We start from the raw sequence: 26,432 nt of genomic DNA, 5'->3' as shown, positions 1-26,432 counted from the left end.
AGGGTCATTGCCCGGCCATTCAGCGCTAATGCATGTATTTGTTCCTGTGTGCTATAGACGCAGGTACAATTAGTGCAAGAGGGGGTAGCGGCGGCTGGTTTCAGTGGTGCCGCCGCCCCCTCAGAGAGGCAGCAGCAGCCTATAATACGGGCCCCCTACAGCGGTAGTTACGCCACTGGTAAGACACTGGTATATATATATATATATATATATATATATATATATATATATATATAATAATGTGTGCACAAACACATATATACACACACACCCCATTTGAATGTACGGATTCCATTTGTGGCTTATTACAAAAAACAGTTATTGTCTGGAGGCTTATAACCACAAGCCGTCCTCATTTACTGGGGCTTATTACTAGAAACGGTTCTTGTTTACTCGGGATTATTACTAGAAACGGTTATTGTTCACAGGTGCTTATTACTACAAACAGTCCTTAGTCACTGTGGCCTAGTACTAGATATAGTGCTTGCTCACTGGGCTTATTATTAGAAATGGTTATTGTTCACTAGGGCTTATTACTACAAACAGTCCTCATTCACTGTGGCTTATTACTAGATAATGTCCTAGTACACTGGGGTTTGTTACTAGAAACAGTCCTTGTTCACAGTTCACATCTCCACCAGAGGGCATACTATCGCCTGTTTGGAAAACCTGTAGAGGACTATGCATTTCCAGCTTTCTAAGTGAGTTGGAGACTGAGACAGTTTTAGGCCAGGTTTACACAGGAATTTGAGGCAGTTATTGATGCATTTGTTTTTAGCCAGTAGTGGGTCCTAAAAAAAAAGGACCTATATTCCTTGTATTGGCAAAAAATACTCTATTGAGATTTATTTAACGTTTGTTATAACCTTTTTAAAGCATGTCTATTAAAGGTACTTATCATTTAGTAATTGCCTGTTCTAAATACACTTTCTTATCAGTCACAGGGCCGAAAGTACTTGAAAAGGCTTTACCAAGGCTTTTTTTATTTATTTGCTAATGTAATTCATATTGTGGGACAGCTCACACAAGTGCCTATCAATATTGTATTTTGTAAAAGGCTATTTCTAAGGAATCCCTGTAATTTGTCTAGCTTCTACCCAGGTAATGGGTTGATATAGGGTCCGTTGACACTTGCGTCGTATTGTCCATTCAGAACAGAAGCCGAAGCGCTGTGCTGGATCCGTTTATACAACAGATGCCACCGGCGCCCAAAGGGAGACCCATAAACTGAACCCCTTAACGACATGTCATGTACATATATGTAGTAGCCGTTAAGGGAAAGTATGGAGCAGGCTAAACGCGCTCTATACTTAGCGGGTGTCGGCTGTGTAATACAGTCGACACCTCACTGCAATGGGCGGAATCAAAAAACACGTTGATTCTGCCTGTTTAAACCCATAGATGCAATGGTCAATTGCGACTGTGGCATCTAAGGTGTTAGAAACCGACAGCCCATCGTTCCGCCGTGAGGCGATCGCAAAAATCAAGCCCTCATACGTCTGTGTCGATATAAAAATAAAAAAGTTCAGGCTTTTCAAGGCGGGAAGGGAAAAATAAAAATGAAAAAATGAAAATGAGCTGTATCATTTAGGGGTTAAAATGGGGTCTGTGGGTTCCATCGTAGTGTCCGTCATTTTGACGGGAAGAATTGCATTACATTCCTCTTATCAAATCTGAAGTAGTTTGCGACGGAAGCTTGGGACAGAGTTTCTGATGGAAATGTAAACAGAGTCTAAACTTTTTAACCAATTTCTTACATTTTAATATGGCTATAGAAAATAATTATTTTAGGCTCTGTTCACACAAACTTCGAGCCATGATAACTATGATAGATCTGTTTTCCTACAGATACACATTCATAGTTGGCGCTTTTGTAAATACGAGGTGTGAGCTCTTTCTGACCGACTTATTTCAAGCACACTCAAAAAATTTATATCTTTAAATCTATTAGGATAGTGATCGCTGGATTCTGCACGCCAAGCAGAGTAGATCTGAGGTAAATTAGACAATGAAGAAGGACAATGATAAATTCTTCAGGGATTGATGACAATGTGCAGCAGCCTCCCCTCGTAAGAGAATGGGACTCTTTATGTCCTAATTCTCTAATGTCCTGTCTCGACGGAAATATATCAGCTGCTGCTCTACTATGTGAACAGCAGTTTAGAGGTTTGCTTTACAGCAGCCACATGGACACAGGAAACTGGAGTGTGAAGATGACTCGATGGAGGAGATGTATTAATACTGCACCAGTCTTAATATAAACAAACAAATTTGTCGCATCTTTGACTGTCCGTGCCACACTGAATGAAATCCACGCCAGCCAGGAGCTGACACAGATAACGCTATAATCAACACCAGTTTCTGGAGTAAATAATATTTATTTTTTTACATTTGACTAGAGCGTTGTTGTGACTTTTAGGCCGTTTGTGACATTTCAACGCCAGAAAACGTTGTTAGCTTTCCCCCTTTGACATCTATGTGGCAGTGTAGAGAGCATGCTCTGTGACATATCCAGAGGTCACTTTGCAGGGAGGGGGAAGAGGTGAGTTGGGGCAACTTATTGTCAATAGTGGATCCCGTATTATCGGCCTCCAACTTTATAAAGGTGTTACAATTCATTATTTAACTATTTTTTGCAAACACTATATAATGTTTTGAAAAGAAGTACATGATCCAATTTGAACTGAGCAAGGTGAAATAAAAGTGATACATGCTGTTGGCAATCCTCAGCACTCCGAGATACAGTAGTGTTGTAGCTGCTTTATATGAGATTTACTGCATAATCTACATGTCCCATTGAGCTTTAAATTGCACAAGTAGCCTTCCTGTTGATTTCAAAGAGTTCTTGGCACCACAGGTTTTCTTATTGCATTAGGACTAGATCGGCTTTAGACATATTTTAAAGTATATTATTTGCTTCATAAATAAAAGGCGTCCTCTAAAATGTAATAATTTAATAAATCAATGTTTCTCTGCTGTAGATAAGGTGCCTTTACATGTCACATACTTGCACTGTATTTATTACAATGTATGCCTATGAAAAAAATATTCTGCAACACAAGAATTAGAGAAATCTGTCTGCATTGCAGAATATTTTTCCCAAAGGCATACATTACAGTTTCCCGCAGCGTATTTTTGTGCTGCAGAAATACAATGCGCCACGTGTGAGTTTACCCTTAAGCTGTGTTCACATGAGCAGCTTTCCGTCGGAGGAACCCATGAACAGAAAGCCAAACGGAAACCAAAGCTTCCGTTTGCATTACCATTCATTTCAATGATAATTCAAACAGAAGCTATGGTTTCCGTTTTCATTTTCCGTTCATGGCTTCCTTTGACGGAAAGCTGCAACGGAACCCATGAACGGAAACCAACGCTGATGTGAACGAGGCCTTACTATACTGAATCATGCACGCTATATATTATGAACCCAATGGAACAAACTAATATGGAGTCGACCATTATGTGTTAATAATGGATGAGTTTTTTTAATTAAATCTATAAAATATTTCATGAATTGTTAAAATTGGTATTACAAAAGTAAAAAAAACAAACAAAATTTTCTAAAGTTATCCTACATTGAGGGCTTCTGAAGATTAAATTAATGTGCATGTGTTTGATCTTTCTTGTTTTGTCAGGCATGAACTTTTGGAGGAGGCAAGAAGGAAAGGGCTACCATTTGCTCAGTGGGATGGACCAACTGTGGTATCCTGGCTTGAAGTAAGGCATAAGAAAAAACTCTAGCCACACACTAGTGAAATGCTGCTTTATACTATGAAAATATGAATTGCATTTACATTTTACCCATTCTAGATCATTTACAATTAAACATTTTAAAAAGAAATGGCTTTAAAACCGTTCTGTCAGACATGAACAATTTTTCTAAAATTCGTTTTGGGTCTGATTACGGAATTAATACAGACATGAAACATGCTTGTGTGAATAAGGCCTTATATAGTTACTAAGCACTGCAAAATGTGGAAAATTTTTAAACAAAACATCCCTGGCTTATTGGGACTGCTCATACTTCTTATTTCTCTACTGTTAGCTCATTGCTGTGATTCTGTAGTTTGTTTAATGAGAAGAAATTAACAGTTCTTTAATTTTTTTTAAATTACATTAACCTTTCTGAATTTCTTTAAATGATTCAATAGTGAAACAAAATTATTTTATTCCTTTAACCCAGTTATGGCTTGGAATGCCAGCCTGGTATGTTGCAGCTTGTCGTGCCAATGTTAAAAGTGGTGCCATTATGTCTGCATTGTCAGACACTGAGATTCAGAGAGAAATTGGGATCAGCAATCCCTTACATCGTTTGAAACTACGCCTTGCTATTCAAGAGATGGTCTCGCTTACAAGTCCATCAGCTCCTCCAACATCAAGAACTGTGAGTCTGCTAACTTTCTTCTAACTTGAGAAAAAGTGCTTAGCGAGTGGCTGCAGATATGTTTTGCCTTGTGCACCATTTTGCTAAATTTGCGCCATTTTTGCCAAAATCTCCCATTTTAGGATAAATATACTTTGTACATGTCAAGTAGTGAAATCTGGCAAAAAAGATTATGCACCCCAGCTATAAACAGTGTGTCTTTAAAGACCTGTGATGGATATTGCTGTCACAGGCAAGTGCTTCTTAACAAGGGGTGATATATCTGTCACAATGATTTTGTGGGTACTGCCACAGCCAGCTCCTACTGCAATTGTCAGGATCAGACATAACTAAGATCCTGGCTGTTGAAACTCTTAGATGCCACTGTCAATAGTGACTACAGCATGTAAAGGGTTTGACACAGGAATGGAGCTACCTCTGTCAGCCCATCGGCACCTCGCAACGTGCTTATGTGCAGCCAGGGGCCTAACAAAAGACCCCAGGTAAACAGACCATAATGTTTTGGAATACTATGTATTCCTAAGCATTATGTAAGCAATCAAACAATCAGAAAACAGAAAAAGTTTAATTAAGTTTAATAAAGCTTCATAGAAAAAGTCTCCTAAATTTTTTTAAATAAAATAATTAGCTTTTTTCATTAACAAAAAATATTTTATTTTTGAAAAAAAGTTCACCATAAAAAAAGAATACAGTTCTGTACCGTTGGAATTGTAATGACCAGAAGAATAAATTGAACTTATTATTGATACTGCACTGCGCATGATGGATTTGTGTTTTGTATCCATTAACCCCCAAAAGATTATATGTACCCCAAAATGGTATAAATTGAAACTACAACCCGTCCCACAAAAAAACATGCCCTCATATGGCTACGTCGCTGGAAAAATAGAAAGGTTATGGATCTCGAAGTGCGGCGACACAATTATAACTTGTATCCATAAAACATCTTTTTATTGTGCAAAAGTACTAAAACATATATATACATATTTTGTATTGCCGTATTCGTAACGAGCCTTAGAATAAAGTTAACTAGTTGCACAATAAAAAGCGGGGGGAAACAGCACAAACAACAAATTGCTTGTTTTTTTTAATTCTCCCCAAAAAGCTAATCCATAATTATTATAATAAGTAGCCCAAATGATTACATTGAAAAATAGAACTTGTCCTGCAAAAAACAAGCCCACAGCTACATTGATGGAAAAATAAAAAAAGTTATGGCTCTTTGAATGCAGTAAAGAAAAAAGGAAAAAAACTGCTTTGTCCTTGAGGCCCAAAATTAGCTGTCCCTTAAGGGGGTATACTTAGGTTTCCATGTTTCTTTTGGAATCTCATTTGCTTATAAAGTAACAGAAACTTTTAAGCCCAATATGTGTAAAGCATCCTGGGTACCAATGATGTTACTCCAGCCAATGCTCAAGTCTTAAACATACGAAGTACAGAAAAAAACATTTATCTTCCTACCCATTTGCTGTTATGAGCCATGTATCATTGGACTGCAAATAGTTTTTGTTTTTTTTTAGCTTTTGTGGGAGCTTTGGCACACCTGTGACACTGTAGTTGATGTGTATTTGCTGATTGTGATGTTATTACACTATTAACTTACAGTGGTGCTGACTTTCTTCTTTAATGCTGCTTACAAAATGTGGATCTCATCACCCACTCCATGGGTCTTCTCATTAGCCGTCTGGTAATGTATGGGTTACCCATGAGGAAATGGAGAATCTTACAACTCCTGCCAAAACGGTTTGTCATTACTTTTCATTTTATACCATTAAGACATTGGTATTCATTTTATTATGAAATTCTCATATGTGACCCGTTATATCTGCGTTGTGTATTTATTTTAAGATTAGCAATTTTGCATATATCGCATGGGGCAAGTAGCAGTGCACACATACACTAAATGGCCACTTTCAAAAACATCCAAACTTATTCTTGTGCAATGGTATTGAGAGCATACCCAGAATGCTGTGATCAAGGATAAACAACCAGCGAAAGGGGACGTACACAACTCGTCAACCCAAGGTGTCAGAGAAGGATGGCAACAATCATGATGAACAGGCCGTGCAGTGTCAAGAATTGTTCCCGAATACGCTGGTGCTCCAATTAACGTATCTGAATGCACAACTCATCATCACGCAGCGCTGTACAGAGGTCCTCTTTTACTGTCCCCATTGGGGCTCACAATCTAAATTCCCTAATGGTATGTTTTTGGGGTGTGGGAGGAAACCAGAGTACCCAGAGGAAACCCACGCAAAGACAGGGAGAACATACAAACTCCATGCAGATGTTGACCTTGGTTGGATTTGAACCCTGCCCCCCAGCACTGCAAGGCAATAGTGCTAACCACTGAGCTACTGTGCTGCCCATTATATTGTGGAATATCAGCACGTTCAAGTGCCATTGTTAACTAAGGGAAACAGAATGATAAGACTCTAGTGGGAAAAAGAGCGCAAAAATTGGATCACTGAGCAGTGAAAAAACATTGCTTGGTCAGATGAATCCAGATTTCTGTTGCAGCATGCTGATGGGACAGAATTTGATGCAAGAATCAACTAATCCTTCCTGTCAAGTGTCAACAGTTCAGGCTAAAGGTGTCAGAGTAATGGTGTGGGGAAAGCTTTCTTCACACACCCTGGGTCCTCTGATACCTGTGGATGGACATTTGAACAGTAGGGCTTAGCTAAGCAATGTGGCCGACCATGGTCATCCCTTCATAGCAGCTGTTTACCCTATGGCAGAAGGACACTTTAGTGGCAACTGTGAGAAGCTATCCTGCCCGCATGGTCCAATATTCCTGCAGAACAATTTCAACACCTAGTAGAATCTATGCCATGATGAATTGCTCCGTTTCTGAAAGCCAAAGGAGGTCAAATACACTATTAGGTAGATGTCTCTAATGAAGTGGCCATTCAGTGTATATAATGGCATCAGCTGTAGTGTATATAAAATAGCATCAGCCATGCTGTAGCATATAAAATGGTAGCACATTTAGAACATACAGATGAGTCCTTCCTAACTTTTCCCTCTGGCTCGGCTTATCCCAAGATGAGTGACGCAAGATTTCGAGCATTGTAAAAAAACAAACAAACCATGATTTCACCATACTCTGCCGGGAGTTGTTTATTCTAAATGTGTCTATATGTGGCCACCCGGTGGTTGTGAAGTGAATTGCAGCCATCGATGGCTTGGCTAGCCTGTCGCGATAATATATTGAATTTGTATCATGAAAAATTGGAGTCCCTAATGAAATTTGTGGAAAGGTAAGGGTGGACACACCTGTATATACTCGTGCCAGTCATAATGCCCATATGATATTGGCTATAGTGCCTACATGCGTAGTAGCCGTATAATACCAGCTATAGTACCCACACAAAAAAAACAATGCCTAAAGTAGTCCATCCATTGTTCACAACCAGGGCAGTATTTATAGCTCATGGTGCCCTTGGCACCTAAATTGAATTTGCCCTTCTTTCTAAAGTGTGCCTCTAGTTATAACATGTGTGGCACTGGCACTAGAAGTCTAAATGTGCTTCCATGGATACTGGATAGCACTGTATTCTAGACCACCGTACGGAAGGCTCTCCCACACAGTTCCTATAGTTTTTGGGTGGAACATTCAAACTCCGTACAGCAGCACAGAATATGTTATGACTAGAGAAAAATATTAAATCAATGTGCCGCCTCTATTTTTTTTTGTTTGTGTTACAATAATATATACAAATAATAGTACTATACAAGGTTCACATACAGATGTAGCCATCTTTATCTTGACTTAACGCATTAAATACAGTGTCAAGCAACTTTAACTCTTTCATGATATGCACTTCCTTAAACGATAATACCTTTGGAACCGCTTTGGATATCACAACTATTTTTACTTTGTTTTTTTACAAGACTTATGAGGCTTTCATTTTCTAGATTAGTTTAATTAATGCAGTGTTTTTAATTTTTATTATGAGCAGACAAATCACTGAGGCTAGATTCACACGAGCATGTTCGGTCCGTAAAGGACGGAACGTATTTCGGCCGCAAGTCCCGGACTGAACACACTGCAGGGATCCGGGCTCCTAGCATCATAGTTATGTATGACGCTAGGAGTCCCCGCCTCTCCGTGGAACTACTGTCCTGTATTGAAAACATGATTACAGTACGGGACGGTTGTCCCGCAGCGAGGCATAGACTCCTAGCGTCGTACATAACTATGATGCTAGGAGCCCGGCTCCCTGCAGTGTGTTCAGTCCGGGACTTGCGGCTGAAATACGTTCCGTCCTTTACGGACCCTACATGCTCGTGTAAATCCAGCCTAAACATGTGAAAAAAAACACTTACGTAATTTTATATATATATATATATATATATATATATATATATATATATATATATATATATATATATACACACATACACTGTATAGCTCTGTAACTCTCCTCTCTCTGTCACCCTGAATCGCTGTGAGGGGAGAGTGAAAAGAGCTATATACACACGACCGTGAAAAAGAATGTCAGTCAACAACGGATCAACTTTCAGTTTCCCGGCTGTCTGACCGTTTTTAACAAGCATTTGCCATCTGTTTTTAATAGACGTTAAAAAAATTGATACATTTTATTTGTTAGGGTTTTTTGTCCCAAACCCCTGAAAACACCACAGTGCCCATGTAGATAGTGATGCAATACCACTGTAGATAGTGCCACATTGCCCACATAGAAAGTGCCAGTGTCCACATAGATAGTGGCCACTGTAAATAGTGCCACAGTTCTCCTTGTAGATAATGCCCACATAGTGCCACACACAGTGCCCATGTAGATAGCGCCACAGTGCCCCTTGTGGGTAGTGCTAATATAATGCCACAGTGCCCATGTAGATAGTGCCACACCCCCTGTATATAGCACCCTTCTGTAGATAGCACCACACCCCCTATAAATAGTTCTACTCCCCTGTACATAGCACCACTCCCTGTACATAGCAATATCCCCCCTGCAGATAGCGCCACCCCCCTGTAAATGGCACCCCCTTCCTGTAAATAGCACAACCCCTCTGGCCGAAGATTCCGCTCCTACAGGAAGCCCCTGATGTCTCTGTTCATATATGGACCGTGACATCAGGGGTTAACTCTAAAAGCGGAATCTCCTGCCAGAGTGGGGATTCCGCTCCAGGAGTAGCCCCTGACGTCACGGATGTCAGATATATGGATAGTTACACCAGGGGCTTCTCCAGTTGCGGAATCCCCGACACGGAGCGATTTGACATGGGGGATTCCGCTCCTAGAGAGAGAGCCGCTGACGTCATTGTCCATATATGGATAGTGACACCAGAGGCTTCTCCAGTAGCGGAATCCCCGGCCAGAGTGTTGGCCGGGGATTCCGCTCATAGAGTGAGCCACTAACGACACTGTCTAAATTGACAGTGACGTCAGGGGCTCCCTCTAGAATCTGAATCCCAGGCCAGTGCGATCTGACACCGGGGATTCCGCTCCTAGAATCAGCTCTGGTGGCGCGATCTACAGTGCGGGGGGCAATGCTATCTGCAGTGGCACTATCTACAGTGGGGATGGAGAGAAGGCGGGGGCTCCCTCTAGGAGGGGGATCCTCGGCCATAGTGTTGGCCGGGAATTCCGATGCCGGAGGAAGCTCAGGTGGCGCCATCTTCTGAGGGTTTTGCGCTGCCTACAGGGGGTTGTCGGTGGCGCTATCTACAGTAGGGGGGGGTGCATTTTGCGTGCCGTGAATATATCTTCTTTTGGTGTATAAACATAGCATTTGTCTGCAGCCCCTACTAGGTGGAGCTCACTTCATACTGATTTTTACATCTCCCATTAAGTTCCATACTAGCTTTACAAATCCATATGCAGTGAGCTCCGCCTTGTGGTGGCTATATGAGGACAAATTGTTATCATACAACTTTAAGACCCTGTAACAAAAACTCTGAGTACTGCAGACCTCTTAATTGCCAACTTGGGAACTGCTTAGATAGGTTGTCCCATAAGGCACATTATCATAAAGGGGTTTCCCCTGCTGTAAAGTGGAGCTCCTGCTCTAAAGGACTTGGTGTGACCATGTATTACATGATATCCCACTCACTTACTACTAGATTTACTGTGCAGTCGTTGCTGCAGGGAAAATGTATGGTCACATTCCTGTTTCAACCCCAGACTCAGTGATCAGCTGATTGCCAGCAGGTCTGTACTTAGAAAATACATTAAAGATGTCAGCAGATTAGAAAACACCACTATCTCCTCCACCCCACCTCCTTCTTCTCCATTCTGCCACTAGCATGTTACAGTAATTAATGGCACCAGTCTTTCAGTTTCAGTAAATAAAAAATGTTTTTGATAAAGTACAGTAAATATAATAGAAAACCGATCCACTAAATTAATTCTTTGAAATAACTTTTTACTTTTTTTATCCTCTGCATTTCTTATTAATGTTTACATGCTGACAACATAGAAAGAGTCAGAAGAAGGAAGCTGGGCACAGGTTTGTCATATTAAATGTTAGTTTCTTTTCTTTTTCTTTTGTATTTTTTTAGTTACATTTTTTAAAATTATGTAGTAATTTAAGTGCAAGAACAATCCAGTTGTACTGTAATAAGTTTTGACAAATTCTGTTCAAGGGGTCTACATTTTTAAGGCTATTTACATTTTTAACCATCTGTTCAATCAATTTATGTACTGGGACTTTCAGATTGACACTAATACTTAAAATCTGGTTGTATTTTAATTAGGTTTTTATCATTTTTAAATATCTGTTTGTTTTGCAAACTAATTTTTTAGACCCTGGCATATGGCGATATGAACCATGAATGGATTGGTAATGAATGGCTGCCTAGTTTGGGATTACCTCAGTACCGAAGTTATTTCATGGAATGCCTGGTAGATGCTAGGATGTTGGACCATCTTACAAAGAAAGACCTTCGAGTGCACTTAAAAATGGTGGATAGCTTTCATAGGTATGTGACTAATCTTATCTGTATAAAAAAATTGATAAGATCACATGTAGATTCTGATTGTCTACCAAGATCTATTCTCCTAGACATGTATAGATGAAGGAATATTGATAATCCTACAGTTTTGTTAGGCCCTGTTCACACAGTTTTTTGCAGGCGGAAAAATCTGCCACTAAATCCTTTAGGAATTTTGGGTCTGTATTTGACCTGCCTGCACGCTGTTTTCCCCAGGGTTTTTCGCTGCGTTCTTTGGCTGCGGCCATTGAGCACCGTGGACAAAAAAACGCTGCGAAAAACACTTTCTCTGACTCTCATTGATATAAATGGGAGGTCAGAGACGGAAACACCTGAAGAAATGGCATGTCGCTTCTTTTTACCACAAGCGTTGTTTTTCCGGTCGCGGGGGGAAAAAAATGCCTCCCCCACCCATTTAAATCAATGGGTGACGTATCCCGGCCTGAGAGACATCATTTAAGTAGGACGGGGATCAGCCAGTCATTGGCTCTTTTTTTACATTATACTGCATCACCCAGAATATAGAAGGCGATTATTGCCAACCTATTAATTGCCGTCCTTGATAACAGGTTGGTGGTGGTTTGGGGGACTAGATCCTCATGACCGGTTTCCTTTAACAGTTCATATACAGTACTGTGCAAAGATTTTAGGCAGTTGTGGAAAAATGCTGCAAAGTAAGAATGCTTTTAAAAATAGTAGTATTAAGGCCCTGTTTACGTCGGGGGCGTTTAGTGTGGAGATACCTTTCGTGGGACACATCATGCAATCCACGGGTTGGTACAGATTGTTGAGCTTTGTATTTTAGGCTTCTCTCTGTCTCCTATATAATGTTAGTAGACTGTGTATGGTTATAACTGTGCACATTTGTCTATATGCCTGGTCAGATCTATATGACAACTATGTGTTTTATACTACATATGTTATACTCTTGTGCTGGTATGTAGATTTCTGTACCTTACCACATCATATGATGTTTACATTTCAGTGGCATGTCATCTATATGTGCCCTTGCTGTATCTCCACGCTATCCTTTTATTGCTTGTATCATTGATTTTATTTTTTGATGGCCAATATGTTATTATGTGTTTTTCAATAAAGTTTGTTTCATATTTTCATAGTACATATTGTGTGCTGTGTGTCATTCATCCAGTTGTGGATACATCATATGTCCTCACATTTTGTGATAGGTATTGAGTTTTGGTCCTGTGTTTTGTGTGGACACAGTCTTTTGGCGAAAGCCTATGGTCTATACTTGAATAGGTATTTATTAAAGATTTTAAGGAAGACTGGGGCTTCAAGATGTGCTCTTCAAGCTCTTTTGAAGAAGCACAAAGATATAGGCAGCGTTGAGGACCATAGATGCAGGGGTTGGCCAAGGACACTTCGGGCAGCAGATGAAAGACACATCATGCTTACTTCCCTTTGAAATCAGACGGTTTCCAGCAGTGCCATGAGCTCAGAACTGGCAGAAACCAATTGGTCCCATGTATGCCCATTTACTGTTTGGAGAAGTCTGGCCAGAGGTGGCCTTCATGGAAGAATTGCGGCTAAGAAGCCATACCTTTCACGTGGAAACAAGGCCAAGCGACTCAATTATTCACGAAAATATAGGAATCGGGGTACAGAAAAATGGCAGCAGGTGCTCTGGACTGATGAGTCAAAATTTAAAAAGGCAGTTTGTTCGCCGAAGGGCTGGAGAGCGGTACAATAATGAGTGTCTGCAGGCGACCGTGAAGAATGGTGGAGGTTCTTTGTAAGTTTGGGGCTGCATTTCAGCAAATAGAGTTAGGGATTTGTTCAGGATTAATGGTGTTTTCAATGTTGATAAATACAGGCAGATACTTAATCACCATGCAATACCCTCAGGTAGGCATTTGATTGGGTACAAATGTATGCAGCAGCAGGACAATGACCCCAAACATACAGCTAATGTAATGAAGAAATATCTTCAGCGTAAAGGAGAACAGAGCCCTGATTTCAACATCATCGAGTCTATCTGTGATTACTTGAAGAGACAGGCGGATTTGAGGAAGCCTACATCTACAGAAGATCCGTGGTTAGAATCTCCAAGATTTTAGAACAACTTCCCTACTGAGTTTCTTCAAAAACTGTGTGCAAAAATGTATGCTGTTTTGAAGGCAAAGGGTGGTCACAGCAAATATTGATTTGATTGGAATTTCTCTTGTGTTCATTCACTTTGTATTTTGTTAATTAATTAAGAAAAACTATTAACCTTTCTATTTTTTAAAGCATTCCAAGGAGCCGTTCACAAATATCCGTTGTCCGTTTCAGTTTCCCTCTGGCGTGTTGCAGAACAGCTAGAGGGATACTGATGCTAGAACGGATCCAATAGCTTTCTATGGGATCTGTTCTGGCTCAGGGGACATCCGTTGTGTGTGCAGGAGCCGGATCTAAAAACGTTCCCTGCAGCATTTTTGGCTCCGGCTCAGAGGGAGGTCAGGCGCCGTCCCTTTCCCTATATGGACATTGACGTAAGGGGCTCCTCCAGCAGCGGCTGTGGGTGGCACTATCTATAGGGGGACGCAGGTGGCGCTATCTACAGGGGGTACTGTGGCATTATCTACAGAGGGCACTGCATCATTATCAAAAGGGGGGTGTAGCACTATATACAGAGGGCACTGCGGCATTATCTACAGGGGGTACTGTGGTATTATCTACAGAGGGCACTGCATCCTCTATAGGGGGGTGTGGCACTATATACAGAGGGCACTGCGGCATTATCTACAGAGTGTTGCATTATCTACAGAGGGCACTGCATCATTATCTAAAGGGTGTGTGTGGCACTAAATACAGAGGGCACTGCGGCATTATCTACAGGGGGTACTGTGGCATTATCTACAGAAGGCACCTTCATCATTATCTATAGGGGGTGTGGCACTATATACACATAGGGCACTGCAGCATTATTTACAGGGGGTATTGTGGCATTATCTACAGAGGGCACTGCATCATTATCTACAGAGGGGTGTGTGGCACTATATGTAGAGGGCACTGCAACATTATCTACAGAGGGCACTGCATCATTATCTATAGGGGAGGTGTGGCACTATATATAAAGAGGGCACTGCAGCATTATTTACAGGAGGTATTGTGGCATTATCTACAGAGGGCAAAGCATCATTATATAAAGAGTGGTGTGTGGCACTATATGTAGAGGGCACTGCGGCATTATCTACAGGGGGGTGTGGTACTATATACAGAGGGCACTGTGGCATGAGCTACACATGAAATTCACCTGTTTTTAAAAAAAAAATCAAAAATTGAAACACGGAACGGATACAAAGCGGCCGTCAAAAATAGACGGAGACAGCCGTTTTTAACGACCGACACCCAGACACTGTTGTGTGAATAGAAGCAACGGTGTGCGGTGGGTAGGACCAGGGGCATTGCTAGAACCTTAAAAGATCAGGGGCACAAGCCCCGAGACATATATTTACCCACACCCTGAAAAATATATATATTTTTTACATATATATCGGCGATACCATATCTATAAGACTAAGGTTCCTATAGCTACACCGCTGGATAGAATTGGATGCATTGTCTCAGCAGAGAGTATCATACATGATCGGCTTCGATACAATGCCCCAGAAGACTGTATCACACATAATAGGCTTAGATACATGGCCCCAGCAGACCGTATCATACATGATAGACTTAGGGCTCATTCAGACGAACATGAATCTTGTCCGTGTGCTGTGCATTGAAATAACGTACAGTACATGGACCCATTTATTTCAATGGGGCTATTCACACATGCGTGAGTTTTCATGCAGCGAGTGTCTGTTGCATGAAACTCACTGTATGTCCTATATTAGTGCGTTTTCACGCACCTAGTCGCCCATTGAAATCAATGGGTGGGTGAAAAAATTTGTCACGCTTGTGTGAATGTAGCCTTAGATACAGAGGCACTGCAGTAAGTATCCTTGCACTAACCCTCGGGCAAATTTGGTATTTCTGGGGCACCAAGCAAAGTTATGTCTCGGGGCTCTAATCAAAGATACCTGTAGAGACTGCCCCATACAATGCCCCCTGTATATAGTATCACAACCCCGATGTATGGTTCCATATACAGTCCCCCTGGGAGCAACCTATGAGCGCACAAGCGCAAAGGACATAGAGTCCTAAATTGATATAAAAGTAAATACCATGGATAGTAAAAAAATATATAGCTTTATTAATGTATAACAGTACATGGTATAACAATATCAGATATAATGAAGAATATATGACAGATCATTTATCAAAAAGAGCGGAGATATGGTAAAGATGACAGCATACCATAAGGAACATGGGAAACAACCAAACTCAAACAGAATCCCAAAACCAACGTGTCACGATTATAGGTATAATGTACATAGAAGAAATATAAGTGGCTATATATATGTGTAGGGAGAGTAAATACCCAACCAAGGAAGCATAGCATAAATCAGCTCAAAATTGATAGCGTGTATGCAACCTACATATACCAGTACATGCCAGATCACAAAAGTATGGACATTTTAAATACCTGTAGACATGGTGAGAAAGGGAAACGTGAAGAGATGGCACAGGAACGCCTCGACGCGCGTTTCACCTACGACCTACGACCTAAGCCGGTCGTAGGTGTAACGGACCAATTATTAGCAAGAGCTTTGGACACATTGAGGAATTGAATAATAATCCTCTTATGTCTTATAGACGTTCTCAAAATCTTCGCGATAGACTGGTGAAAACCAGAGTGTCAGAACAAAAGAAAGTATCACAATCAATCTTTAAACCCCTGAAACCGGGTAATATTCCGTGTTACAGATGCGTCAATTGCACTTTGATGTGCAAGGGTGATTCCTTTAAACATCCAGTTACTGGACAACAATTTAAAATTAGACACAATTTCACTTGTGATTCGGATTGGGTCATATACGTGTTATGGTGTCCATGTGGCCTCCTATATGTAGGGGAGACAACTTGTGCTTTCAAAACCCGATTAAATAATCATCGTTTCTCGATACGCAAAAAGAAACTTGACTTACCTGTGTCTAAGCATTTTTCGGAATATGGTCACAATGAGAGGGATCTAAGATTTATGATCCTGGACCATGTTCCTATACTACAATTAGGCGGCGATCGTCATGTGATATTACATAAAAAAGAATTGAGGTGGATATTCCAATTAAATACATTGAAACCATTTGGACTTAATGTTGAATTTGCTGTAGATAGGTTAGCTGTATGACGCTCACATATCTCTCTCCTTGAGTTCTTTGATGTCCTCCCTAGTATTAAGAATGATGACACACTAGTATTTGTATTTCTTATGATGAATTTCTTGTCAATATGTGATTAATACTAATTTTTATATTTTTGTATTTTTCTAGATCGAAATACCACTCCCAACAGAATTTCGGAATCTCTTTCTTTATTTTTAATAGTAGAATTACGATATTAGGGATACCTGACACGGCTGTGCCATTTTCATCTTCTCTTATGATATCAATAAAGATATTTATTATTTGTTGCATTTTTTCTAGTCTCCTACTGTGGTGTTAAGTGATGTAGAGATATTTATATATAAAAGATTTCTTTTAAAAAATGTGAAAAAAATATATATATATGCTTTATGAGAAATGGGGTCGCTGATACGACAATCTTGGTCCGTTACACGGATAAGGGGGATGGGACATCATATGCACGTGAAGACGATGCTATGTGGTTCCTAAAACCCTAGGTAGAAGGATGCTCTGAATACTTAATTGCGGACAGAGCTCTTTGTGCCAACGTGTGGATCATTCATAAGAAGCTGATATAATAACATAATATTGCCAAACTATTTTAATATCTCCATTCCTTACCATGAGGAGCATTGATTAATTTACTTGTTTTGGTTACAATACAGACTTTTTGTCCGACACAGCCGTGTTACTAGTTATCCGTTACATAGTTGCATCAGTTGCTTGGCAACCTATGAAGCCGCTTCACACATGACCAGTTCAGTGGAACGCATTGACACGCATTACATCATTTTGATGCGTCCGATGCGTCTCGCTACTGATCGACGATACACTTCCGTCTCTTGGCTTTATACGTATGTATTAAAGTCTAATGACTTTAGGTGTGCAGCGGTTTGCTACAATGTATGCCTACGAATTTACATACTAATGATTCACCTGATGTATCTGAAGTTCTGGTTGGTGAGTGTGGTTATGACGATTGATTCTAACACCACTGAGGCATAAATGATTATGTTGTAATCAGTTGTTTTTAACGTTGGTGTCACTGTACATTGCCACTTACACTGTTATATATACACATTCGCACTTTCTGTATCATGTTTGTGTTTTATAATGATACCTTATAACATGCATTATATGAGTTTTTCAACACTGTATACTTGATTGTATTATAATGAGACTAATTATGTTAAGTAGTCTCAACCCTATATTAGTTTCCTGTAGTAGATGTGTCACTAGGCTTGATAAAGATCCTATTGTAGGATTGAAACGTTACTGTTGTTCTTGGATTGAATAAACCACCACTTTTTTCACATTGGAGTGCTGCAAATCTTCTTTCTTTATATATATATATATATATATATATATATATATATATATATATATATATATATATAGCAAAAGAGAAGGCAGCAGCACTCGCACAGAAGTCATTGACCAGGTGCCCAGCAAAACGTCCCGATACTCGGACGGAATGTAAGGTATAGCAAAAGAAAATTTGCAGCACTCCAATATGAAAAAAATAGTGGTTTATTCACTCCAGATACAACAGCAACGTTTCAATCCTACAATAGGATCTTTATCAAGCCTAGACTAGGCTTGATAAAGATCCTATTGTAGGATTCAGTGGCGGACACAGACTGCAAAAGGCCCCTGTGCAGATAATGTGCCAGGGCCCCCCCCCCCCCACCCCGCAAACTTCTCATGGCCGACGGTCCGCTTTCAGCTGCATCGCTGGGTCTCCTAAGTGACCCAACAATGCAGCACTAGCAGCCGGGGCGTCACTAAGGCTGGGTTCACACACACACTATTTACGGACGTAATTTGGGCGTTTTAGCATTGAATTACATCCGAAAATGCGGCTCAAAAGCGTCGGAAAACATCTGCCCATTCATTTGAATGGGTCTTACGATGTTCTGTGCCGATGGTCATTTTTTTTTACGCGCCGCTGTCGAAAGGCGGCGCGTAAAAAACTGCCTGTCACTTCTTCAGATGTAAATGGAGCCGTTTTCCATGGACTCCATGGAAAACCAGCTTCAATTACTTCCGTAGTGGACGCAGCAAAAGACGCCTGCACATGCCATTACGGCTGAAATTACGGTGCTGTTTTCTCCTGAAAACAGCACAGTAATTTCAGCCGTAACAGACGCTGCCGTGTGAACATACCCTCAGGGCTTAAAATGTCCGGGAAATAGCCCCAATACATATGTGTCCGCCCCAAAAAAAAGTGTGTGTATAGGAGACAGCATAGCATATCTATAGCACTACGACCCTATAAACTATGGATAGGATTAGATACAGTGGCTGAGCAGACAGTATCACACATGATAGGATTAGATACAGTGGCTCAGAAGGCAGTATCACACATGATAGGATTAGATACACAGCTCAGCAGACAGTATCACACATGATAGGATTAGATACAGTGGCCCAGCAGACAGTATCACACATGATAGGATTAGATACAGTGGCTCAGCAGACAGTACCACACATGATAGGATTAGATACAGTGGCTCAGCAGACAGTACCACACATGATAGGATTAGATACAGTGGCTCAGCAGACAGTATCACACATGATAGGATTAGATACAGTGGCTCAGCAGACAGTACCACACATTATAGGATTAGATACAGTGGCTCAGCAGACAGTATCACACATGATAGGATTAGATACAGTGGCTCAGCAGACAGTATCACACATGATCGGATTAGATATAGGGCCCAGCACAGTATCATACATGATTGGATTAGATACACAGCTCAGCAGACTGTATCACACATGATAGGATTAGATACAGGGCCCAGCTCGCTGACATTGCGGCTCCAGCGCTGGACCCAGGAAAGGTAAGAATAATAATTTTGCTTCTTTATGTGTTACTGATTATTTTTGTGTGTTTGTGTTTTTTTTACAGGTTCGGTTGTTGGACTTCGGATACGAGGACTTCAATGACGGCGTTTTTTTTATTCTCAATAAAATGGTTAATGAGGGTTGTGTTTTTATTTCAATAAAAAAAATTTCTATGTGCTTGTATCTTTTTAAACTTTATTATCACCGCCTTAGTAATGGCCGCTGGCTGATTGACAACCTCCATTACTAAGGCGAGGCTTAATGTTAGCCGGTGCAGAGTCTACACTAACCCCCATTATTACCCCGGTACCCACCGCCACCAGGGGTACTGGGAAGAGCCGGGTACAAACCAGTACCCGACCAGCTGTAGTGACGGGCAGGCACCGGGGTGGCCGCAGGCTGGTAGTATTAGGCTGGGGAAGGCCAAAAACAGTGGCCCTTCCCACCCTTGTAATGCTGCCTGCTGCTGCTGTGTTGTATCTGGCTGGTTATGAAAATTGGGGGGGACCCGACATCGTTCTTTCCAATTATTTTTTAAATGACGTGGCGTCCCCCCCATTTTCATAACCAGCCAGATACAATAAAGCAGCAGCAGCCTAGCATCACCAGGGTAGGAAGGGCCACTGTATCTGGCCTTTCCCCTCCTGATAATACCAGCCTGCGGCCACCCCAGTGGCCGACCATCACTACAGATGGTCAGGTACTGGATCGTACCCGGCTCTTCCCAGCACCCCTGGTGGCGGTGGGTACCGGGGTAATAAAGGGGGTTAGTGTTAGCCTCTGCACCGGCTAACACTAAGCCCTGCCTTAGCAATGGATGCTGTCAATCAGCCGGCGGCCATTACTAAGGCGGTAGTAATATAGTTTAAAAAAAACCACAAAGACATAGAAAAAATATTTTATTGAAATAAAAAAAAAAAACACAACCCTCATTAACCATTTTATTAATAAAAAAAAAAGCTGTCATCGAAGTAGTCCTGGAATCCGCCGTAGTCCAACGACCGAACCTGTAAGAAAACACACAAAAAATGATTAGTAACACATGTGTTAGGGTATGTGCACACACACTAATTACGTCCGGAATTGACGGACGTATTTCGGCCGCAAGTACCGGACCGAACACACTGCAGGGAGCCGGGCTCCTAGCATCATAGTTATGTACGACGCTAGGAGTCCCTGCCTCGCTGCCGGACAACTGTCCGGTACTGAAAACATGATTACAGTACAGGACAGTTGTCCCACAGCGAGGCAGGGACTCCTAGCGTCGTACATAAGTACGACGCTAGGAGCCCGGCTCCCTGCAGTGTGTTCGGTCCGGTACTTGCGGCCGAAATACATCCGTCACTTACGGACGTAATTAGTGTCTGTGCACATACCCTAAGGCTTAGATACAGGGCCCATGTGTGATACTGTCTGTGGGACCCTGTATCTAAGCCTACCACAAGGTAGGCTTAGATACAGGGTCCAGCAGACAGTAATCTTATACAGTATAAGATTACTGTGTGCTGGGGCCCTGTATCTAAACCTACAGTGTGGTAGGCTTAGATACAGGGCCCAGCAGACAGGATCACGCATGGGCCATGTATCTAAGCCTACCATGTGATTGGCTTAGATACAGGGCCCAGCAGACAGCATCACACAATCTGTGATCCTGTCTCATGGGCCCCCTAAGCCTGCTACATCGTAGGCTTAGGGGTTGTGCAGTCCCTAAACATTGATGGCCTATCCTCAGGATAGGCCATCAATAGCTGATGTGTCGCCCGGGACCCGCAAATCAGCTGTTTTGAAGGGGCCGCAGCACTCGTACGAGAGCTGCTTCCCCTTCATTTCACTACTCGCCCACACTGTGAATCGCCGAAACCGATTCACAGTGTGACCGGAATGAAGTGACAGGAATGAAGGGGAGCAGCTCTCGTACGAGTGCTGCGGCCCCTTCAAAACAGCTGATTGGCGGGTCCCAGGAGTCGGACCCCGCCAGTCAGGGCTATCTTACCTTCCTCTTCGGCCGCGGCGGGAGTTCTGTCGTCTCGATGCTGTGCGCGGCGCATAGCGCTGTGACGTCATGTGCTGCGCACAGCGCCTGACGTCAGGACCTCCGCTGCGATCCGGAACCAGGAAGGTAAGTAAAGTATGTTACTATAGTAACAGGGGCCCGCGGCCCGAGTTACTATAGTAACTTTTTATTGATGTGGTGCGGGGGGCCGTGGGCCCCCCTGGCTTCGGGGCCCGGTCGCAATTGCGACCGCTGCGACCCCTATAGCTACGCCAGTGGTAGGATTGAAACGTTGCTGTTGTATCTGGAGTGAATAAACCACTATTTTTTTCATATTGGAGTGCTGCAAATTTTCTTTTGTGATATATATATATATATATATATATATATATATATGAGACCGCATATCTGTAGCACTCTGTCCCTATAGCTATGGATAGGCTTAGATACAGTGGCTCAGCAGACAGTATCACACATGAAAGGCTTAGATATAGTGGCTGAGCAGATAGTATCACACATGACAGAATTAGATATAGGGCCCAGCTCGCTGACATTGCGGCTCCAGTGCTGGACCCAGGAAATGTAAGATAATAATTGTTTTTCTTTTTTTGTGTTTGTTTTTTTACAGGTTCGTTTGTTGGACTACATCTTATTAGAGGACTACTTTGATGACTGTTTTTTTTAAAATTCTCATCAGAATGGGTTAATGAGGGTTGTAGTTATGGTTTTTTTTATTTCACTAAAATTATTTTTTTTTATGACCTTTATTACTACCGCCTTATTAATAGCTGCTGGCTGATTGACTGTGTCCATTACTAAGGCGGGGCTTCGTGTTAGCCGGTGCAGATGTTAACACTAACCCCCATTATTACCCCAGTACCCACCGCCACCAAGGGTACCGGGAAGAACCAGGTACGATCCAGTACCCGATCATCTATAGCAAAGGTCGGGCACTGGGGCGGCCGCAGGCTGGTATTATTAGGCCGGGAAAGGCCAAAAGCAGTCGCTCTACCCACCCTGGTAATGCTAGGCTGCTGCTGATGTGTTGTTTCTGGCTGATTATGAAAAATGGTAAGGGTGGCCATGTAGTTTTTTCCAATTATTTATTTAAAATATAAATAAAAAATATGACCTGGGGTCCCCCCAATTTTTCATAACCAGCCAGATACAACACAGCAGCCGCAGCCTAGCATTACCAGGGTGGGAGGTGCCACAGTTTTTGGCCTTTCCCAGCCTAATAATACCAGCCTGTAGCCACCCCAGTACCGAATAATCGCTACAGATCAGGTACTTCATCGTACCCAGTTCTTCTCCTCACCCCTGATGGAGGTGGGTACCGGGGTAATAATGTGGGTTAGTGTTAGCCTCTGCAGCGGCTAATACTAAGCCCCGCCTTATTAATAGACGCTGTCAGTTAGCCAGCGGCCATTACTAAGGCAGTAGTAATAAAGTTTAAATGAAAATACAAAGACATAGATAAAATATTTTATTGAAATAAAAACCTCCCCACAGAACCCTCATTACACATTTTATTTAAAATAAAAAAAGTCGTCATCGAAGTAGTCCAACGACCGAACCTGTAAAAAAAACACACCAAAAAACATTAGTAACACATGTGGTAGGCTTAGATACAGGGCCCCAGCAGACCGTAATCTTATACTGTATAAGATTACTGTCTGCTGAGGCCCTGTATCTAATCCTTCTATGTGGTAAGCTTAGATACAGGGCCCATCAGACATGGGCCATGTATTTAAGGATACCATGTGGTAGGATTAGATACAGGGTCCATATGTGACACGGTCAGTTAGACCCTGTATCTAAGCTTACAACAAGGTAAGCTTAGATACAGGTCCCCAGCAGACCGTAACATTACACTTACCTCCTCTTCGGCTTTGGGTGCAGCAGATGTTCCAACAAAATCTAGCATTGTGACATCTGCGGCGCACAGCGTCGTGACGTCATGACGCGAGAAAACTTCAGGACTTCCTCTGTGCTTGGGACGGAAAAGTATGTGTCGTTACTATGGTAACAGGGGCCCATGTATTTTATTACATAGGCCCCAGTGCCTATAGTAACTTTTGTAGATGCAGTGCGGGCGGCCGCGGCCCGGTCACAATTGCGACTGCTGCGACCCGGTCAAAATTGTGACCACTGCGACCTGAATGTGACCGTTGCCGGGGATCCGGGGCACCAGGCCAAAGATCCGGGCTTTGGCCCCGAAAGCCTGGTGCTAGCAACACCACTGGGTAGGACGTGGTGTGGGGTGGGTAGGAGATGCAGGGTGGGATTGGGTAGCTGTAGAGGCGCCAGAAACTCTCTACTCCCTGAAGTTAGGGCTAATCTTTGGCATCTTTACAGGTTCACAAGGCTGCTTTGAAGATCTAATCTGAGGTGAGGTCAGTGGACAGCTGCTGCCTTCAGGGCTCTCCCTCTCGGGGCCGGCTTTGGCGCTGCACTGAATATTACAATATGTGTGTCAAACTTCAGTGTAGCGCCGAGGTCGGAGCAGAGAAGGAGAGCCCTGACATGCTACACAACAAGTATCTAATCTATCACAAGCTATGCACCACTCTGATTAATTCGGCACATTTTCAGACCCTAGACTACATTGTGGACCATTGTGGTAAAAACAGATGTTAAAAATGGATTATGACAACTGATGCAAAAACTGATGCAAAAACTGATGCAAAAAGTTTTTTGATAACTCTTTATATTTTTATTTGTACTTTGGGCCAGTTGCGTAACTACCGCCGTAGCAGCCGCAGCGGCTGCTACGGGGCCTGCGGCATGAGGGGGCCAGTGTTGCCCGCCGGCACGGGCCCCCACCATGGCCGGAGGCTCTGCTAGCAGCCGCTATGGCTGCTACAGCGCGACGCCACTGAACACTACGGCAGAGCAGGGAGTTATCTCCCCTCTCTGCCATTAAACAAAAGACATGTATCCCCTATCCACAGGATAGGGGATACATGTGTGATCGCTCGCACTGATAGGGAGAACGGGGGACTGAAAGTCCCCTGAAGTTCTCCATCACAAACCTCGGACTTCCGGGGTCTGTGTCGGCAGCTTCGTAGAAATGAATGGAGCGCCGGTCGCGCTTGTGCGCATGCGTGACCAGTGCGCCTTACATTTTTATTGAACTGCGCAGACGCCGGAAGTCAGAGGTTAGTCATGGAGAACTTCAGGGGACTTTCGGTCCCCCGTTCTCCCTATCAGTTCCAGCGATCACACATGTATCCCCTGTCCTGTGGATAGGGGATACATGTCTTTTGTAGAGGGGGGACGCTGTATGGCGTTCCCTACAGAGGGGGCTGTATGGCGTTCTCTACAGAGGGGGCTGTATGGCGTTCTCTACAGAGGGGGCTGTATGGCGTTCTCTACAGTGTGGGCTCAATGGCGTTCTCTACAGTGGGGGCTGTATGGCGTTCTCTACAGTGGGGGCTGTATGGCGTTCTCTACAGTGGGGGCTGTATGGCGTTATCTACAGAGGGGGCTGTATGACGTTCTCTACAGAGGGGGCTGTATGGTGCTCTCTACAGAGGGGGCTGTATGGCGTTATCTACAGGGGGGCTGTATGGCGTTATCTACAGAGGGGGCTGTATGGCGTTATCTACAGAGGGGGCAGTATGGCGTTATCTACAGGGGGGGCTGTAAAAAAGGCACTATCTACAAGGGGGGCCCAGTCCTTCCTAGTTACGCCCCTGCTTTGGGCCCATATAAATTTTTATATTGTCTCAATTACATTAAAATGGTAAAAATCTAAAAAAAAATGTTTAGAAGCTGACGTACTGTTTATTTTGCTTTTAAGTTCATCAAATCTATGGGTGTACAAAAAAAAAAAAAATCACTTCTCTGCCATCTAGTTATGGTTGCCCGTTTCTGTATTCCGTTGCTGTGGAGGCAGACAGATTCTCCTATGACCACCTTATGGTTTTCCAAACTAATGACATTATGCGAATGGGAGATTTGTCCTCTTTACTGAATTATACTTCTGCAAATTGGAATGGAATTTAAACAAAGTATGGCCTACCTTTTTTTCTTGCCCCTCTTCTGGGGAACTAATTACATTTAATTTTTGAATTATAATTTTTTTGATTATTTTCTTTTGTTTTATATAATTCTTCCCAATATAGAAATAAAAAGCTCTGTAGTGTGAGGGTGATTATATGTTTGTGTAGACCGACATATTTCGATGGGCAATGTGATAACTGATGTCTTTATTTGTTTGCTGTATATTATGTTGATTGTTTTACATTGATGCAGTGGTTTGAAATCTGACCACTCTGCTATATACGGTATGATGTATCTTTTGCTTCTTCGTAAATAAAGAATATAAAAAAAGAAAACAAAGACCATTAAATAATTAGAAACGTTATTGATACAAAAAATTTATATAATAAAGATTGCCATAGAATTTTTTTTTCAACAACTTATTCTCCTATTAACAGAACAAGTCTGCAGTATGGAATTATGTGTTTAAAAAAGTTAAATTACGATAGGAAAGAACTGGAACGAAGAAGAGAAGTAAGCCAGCATGAGATAAAAGGTAAATCATGTACACTATATTTTACCAGTCAATGCCATTATTTTGGCAACTATTCTTTGACAACAATTGACATTCTGTGGAATGAGATTTCGTTCAGGTTGTTAATTTCCGACCACTTTTTCTGTGAATTTATTTGTTTAATCTCATCCACTTTGCTACTACTGTAATACGCTGCGTAATTTCCGCACTGATAATGTGGACGAAAATTCCACAGTTTTTACTCTTAGGGTGGATCCACACATGGCAGGTTTTGTTGCAGAAATTTCTGCGACTGAAATAGTTAATTTCAATTTCTGCACCAAGTATAGGATCTCTGTGTCAGTGTGATATGAGAGGAGAAGGGTAGGTTTGCTCATTGAGAAGGCAGAACGATCTATAAGGCAGAATATGGGCACCCAACTTGCAGCTGTACTATTCTCCATATATTCGTTATTCTGGAGCACCATAAAAAAATGGCACTTAAGAATAAAG

General features: G+C 42.1%; 1 protein-coding gene across 8 annotated transcripts in view; it reads left to right on the top strand.

The window, feature by feature from the left end:
- PPFIA2 (PPFI scaffold protein A2) overlaps positions 1 to 26,432 on the top strand; it is a 373,500-nt gene that overhangs the window by 334,245 nt on the left and 12,823 nt on the right. For all 8 annotated transcript variants that reach the window (XR_012882381.1, XM_075856792.1, XM_075856789.1 and 5 more), the window contains 6 exons: positions 3,636 to 3,717; positions 4,184 to 4,384; positions 6,065 to 6,127; positions 10,831 to 10,860; positions 11,157 to 11,332; positions 25,864 to 25,961. Coding sequence is in view for 7 of the 8 variants with exons in the window: in XM_075856792.1 (XP_075712907.1) it covers positions 3,636 to 3,717; positions 4,184 to 4,384; positions 6,065 to 6,127; positions 10,831 to 10,860; positions 11,157 to 11,332; positions 25,864 to 25,961 (650 nt within the window). In the remaining variant the exon portion in view is untranslated. The remainder of the gene's footprint in view (positions 1 to 3,635; positions 3,718 to 4,183; positions 4,385 to 6,064; positions 6,128 to 10,830; positions 10,861 to 11,156; positions 11,333 to 25,863; positions 25,962 to 26,432) is intronic.

Source organism: Rhinoderma darwinii, chromosome 3, assembly GCF_050947455.1.
Source record: "Rhinoderma darwinii isolate aRhiDar2 chromosome 3, aRhiDar2.hap1, whole genome shotgun sequence".
Taxonomy (NCBI): Eukaryota; Metazoa; Chordata; class Amphibia; order Anura; family Rhinodermatidae; genus Rhinoderma; species Rhinoderma darwinii.
Note: the sequence above shows the minus strand (reverse complement) of the source record. Positions and strands in the feature narration are given on the sequence as shown.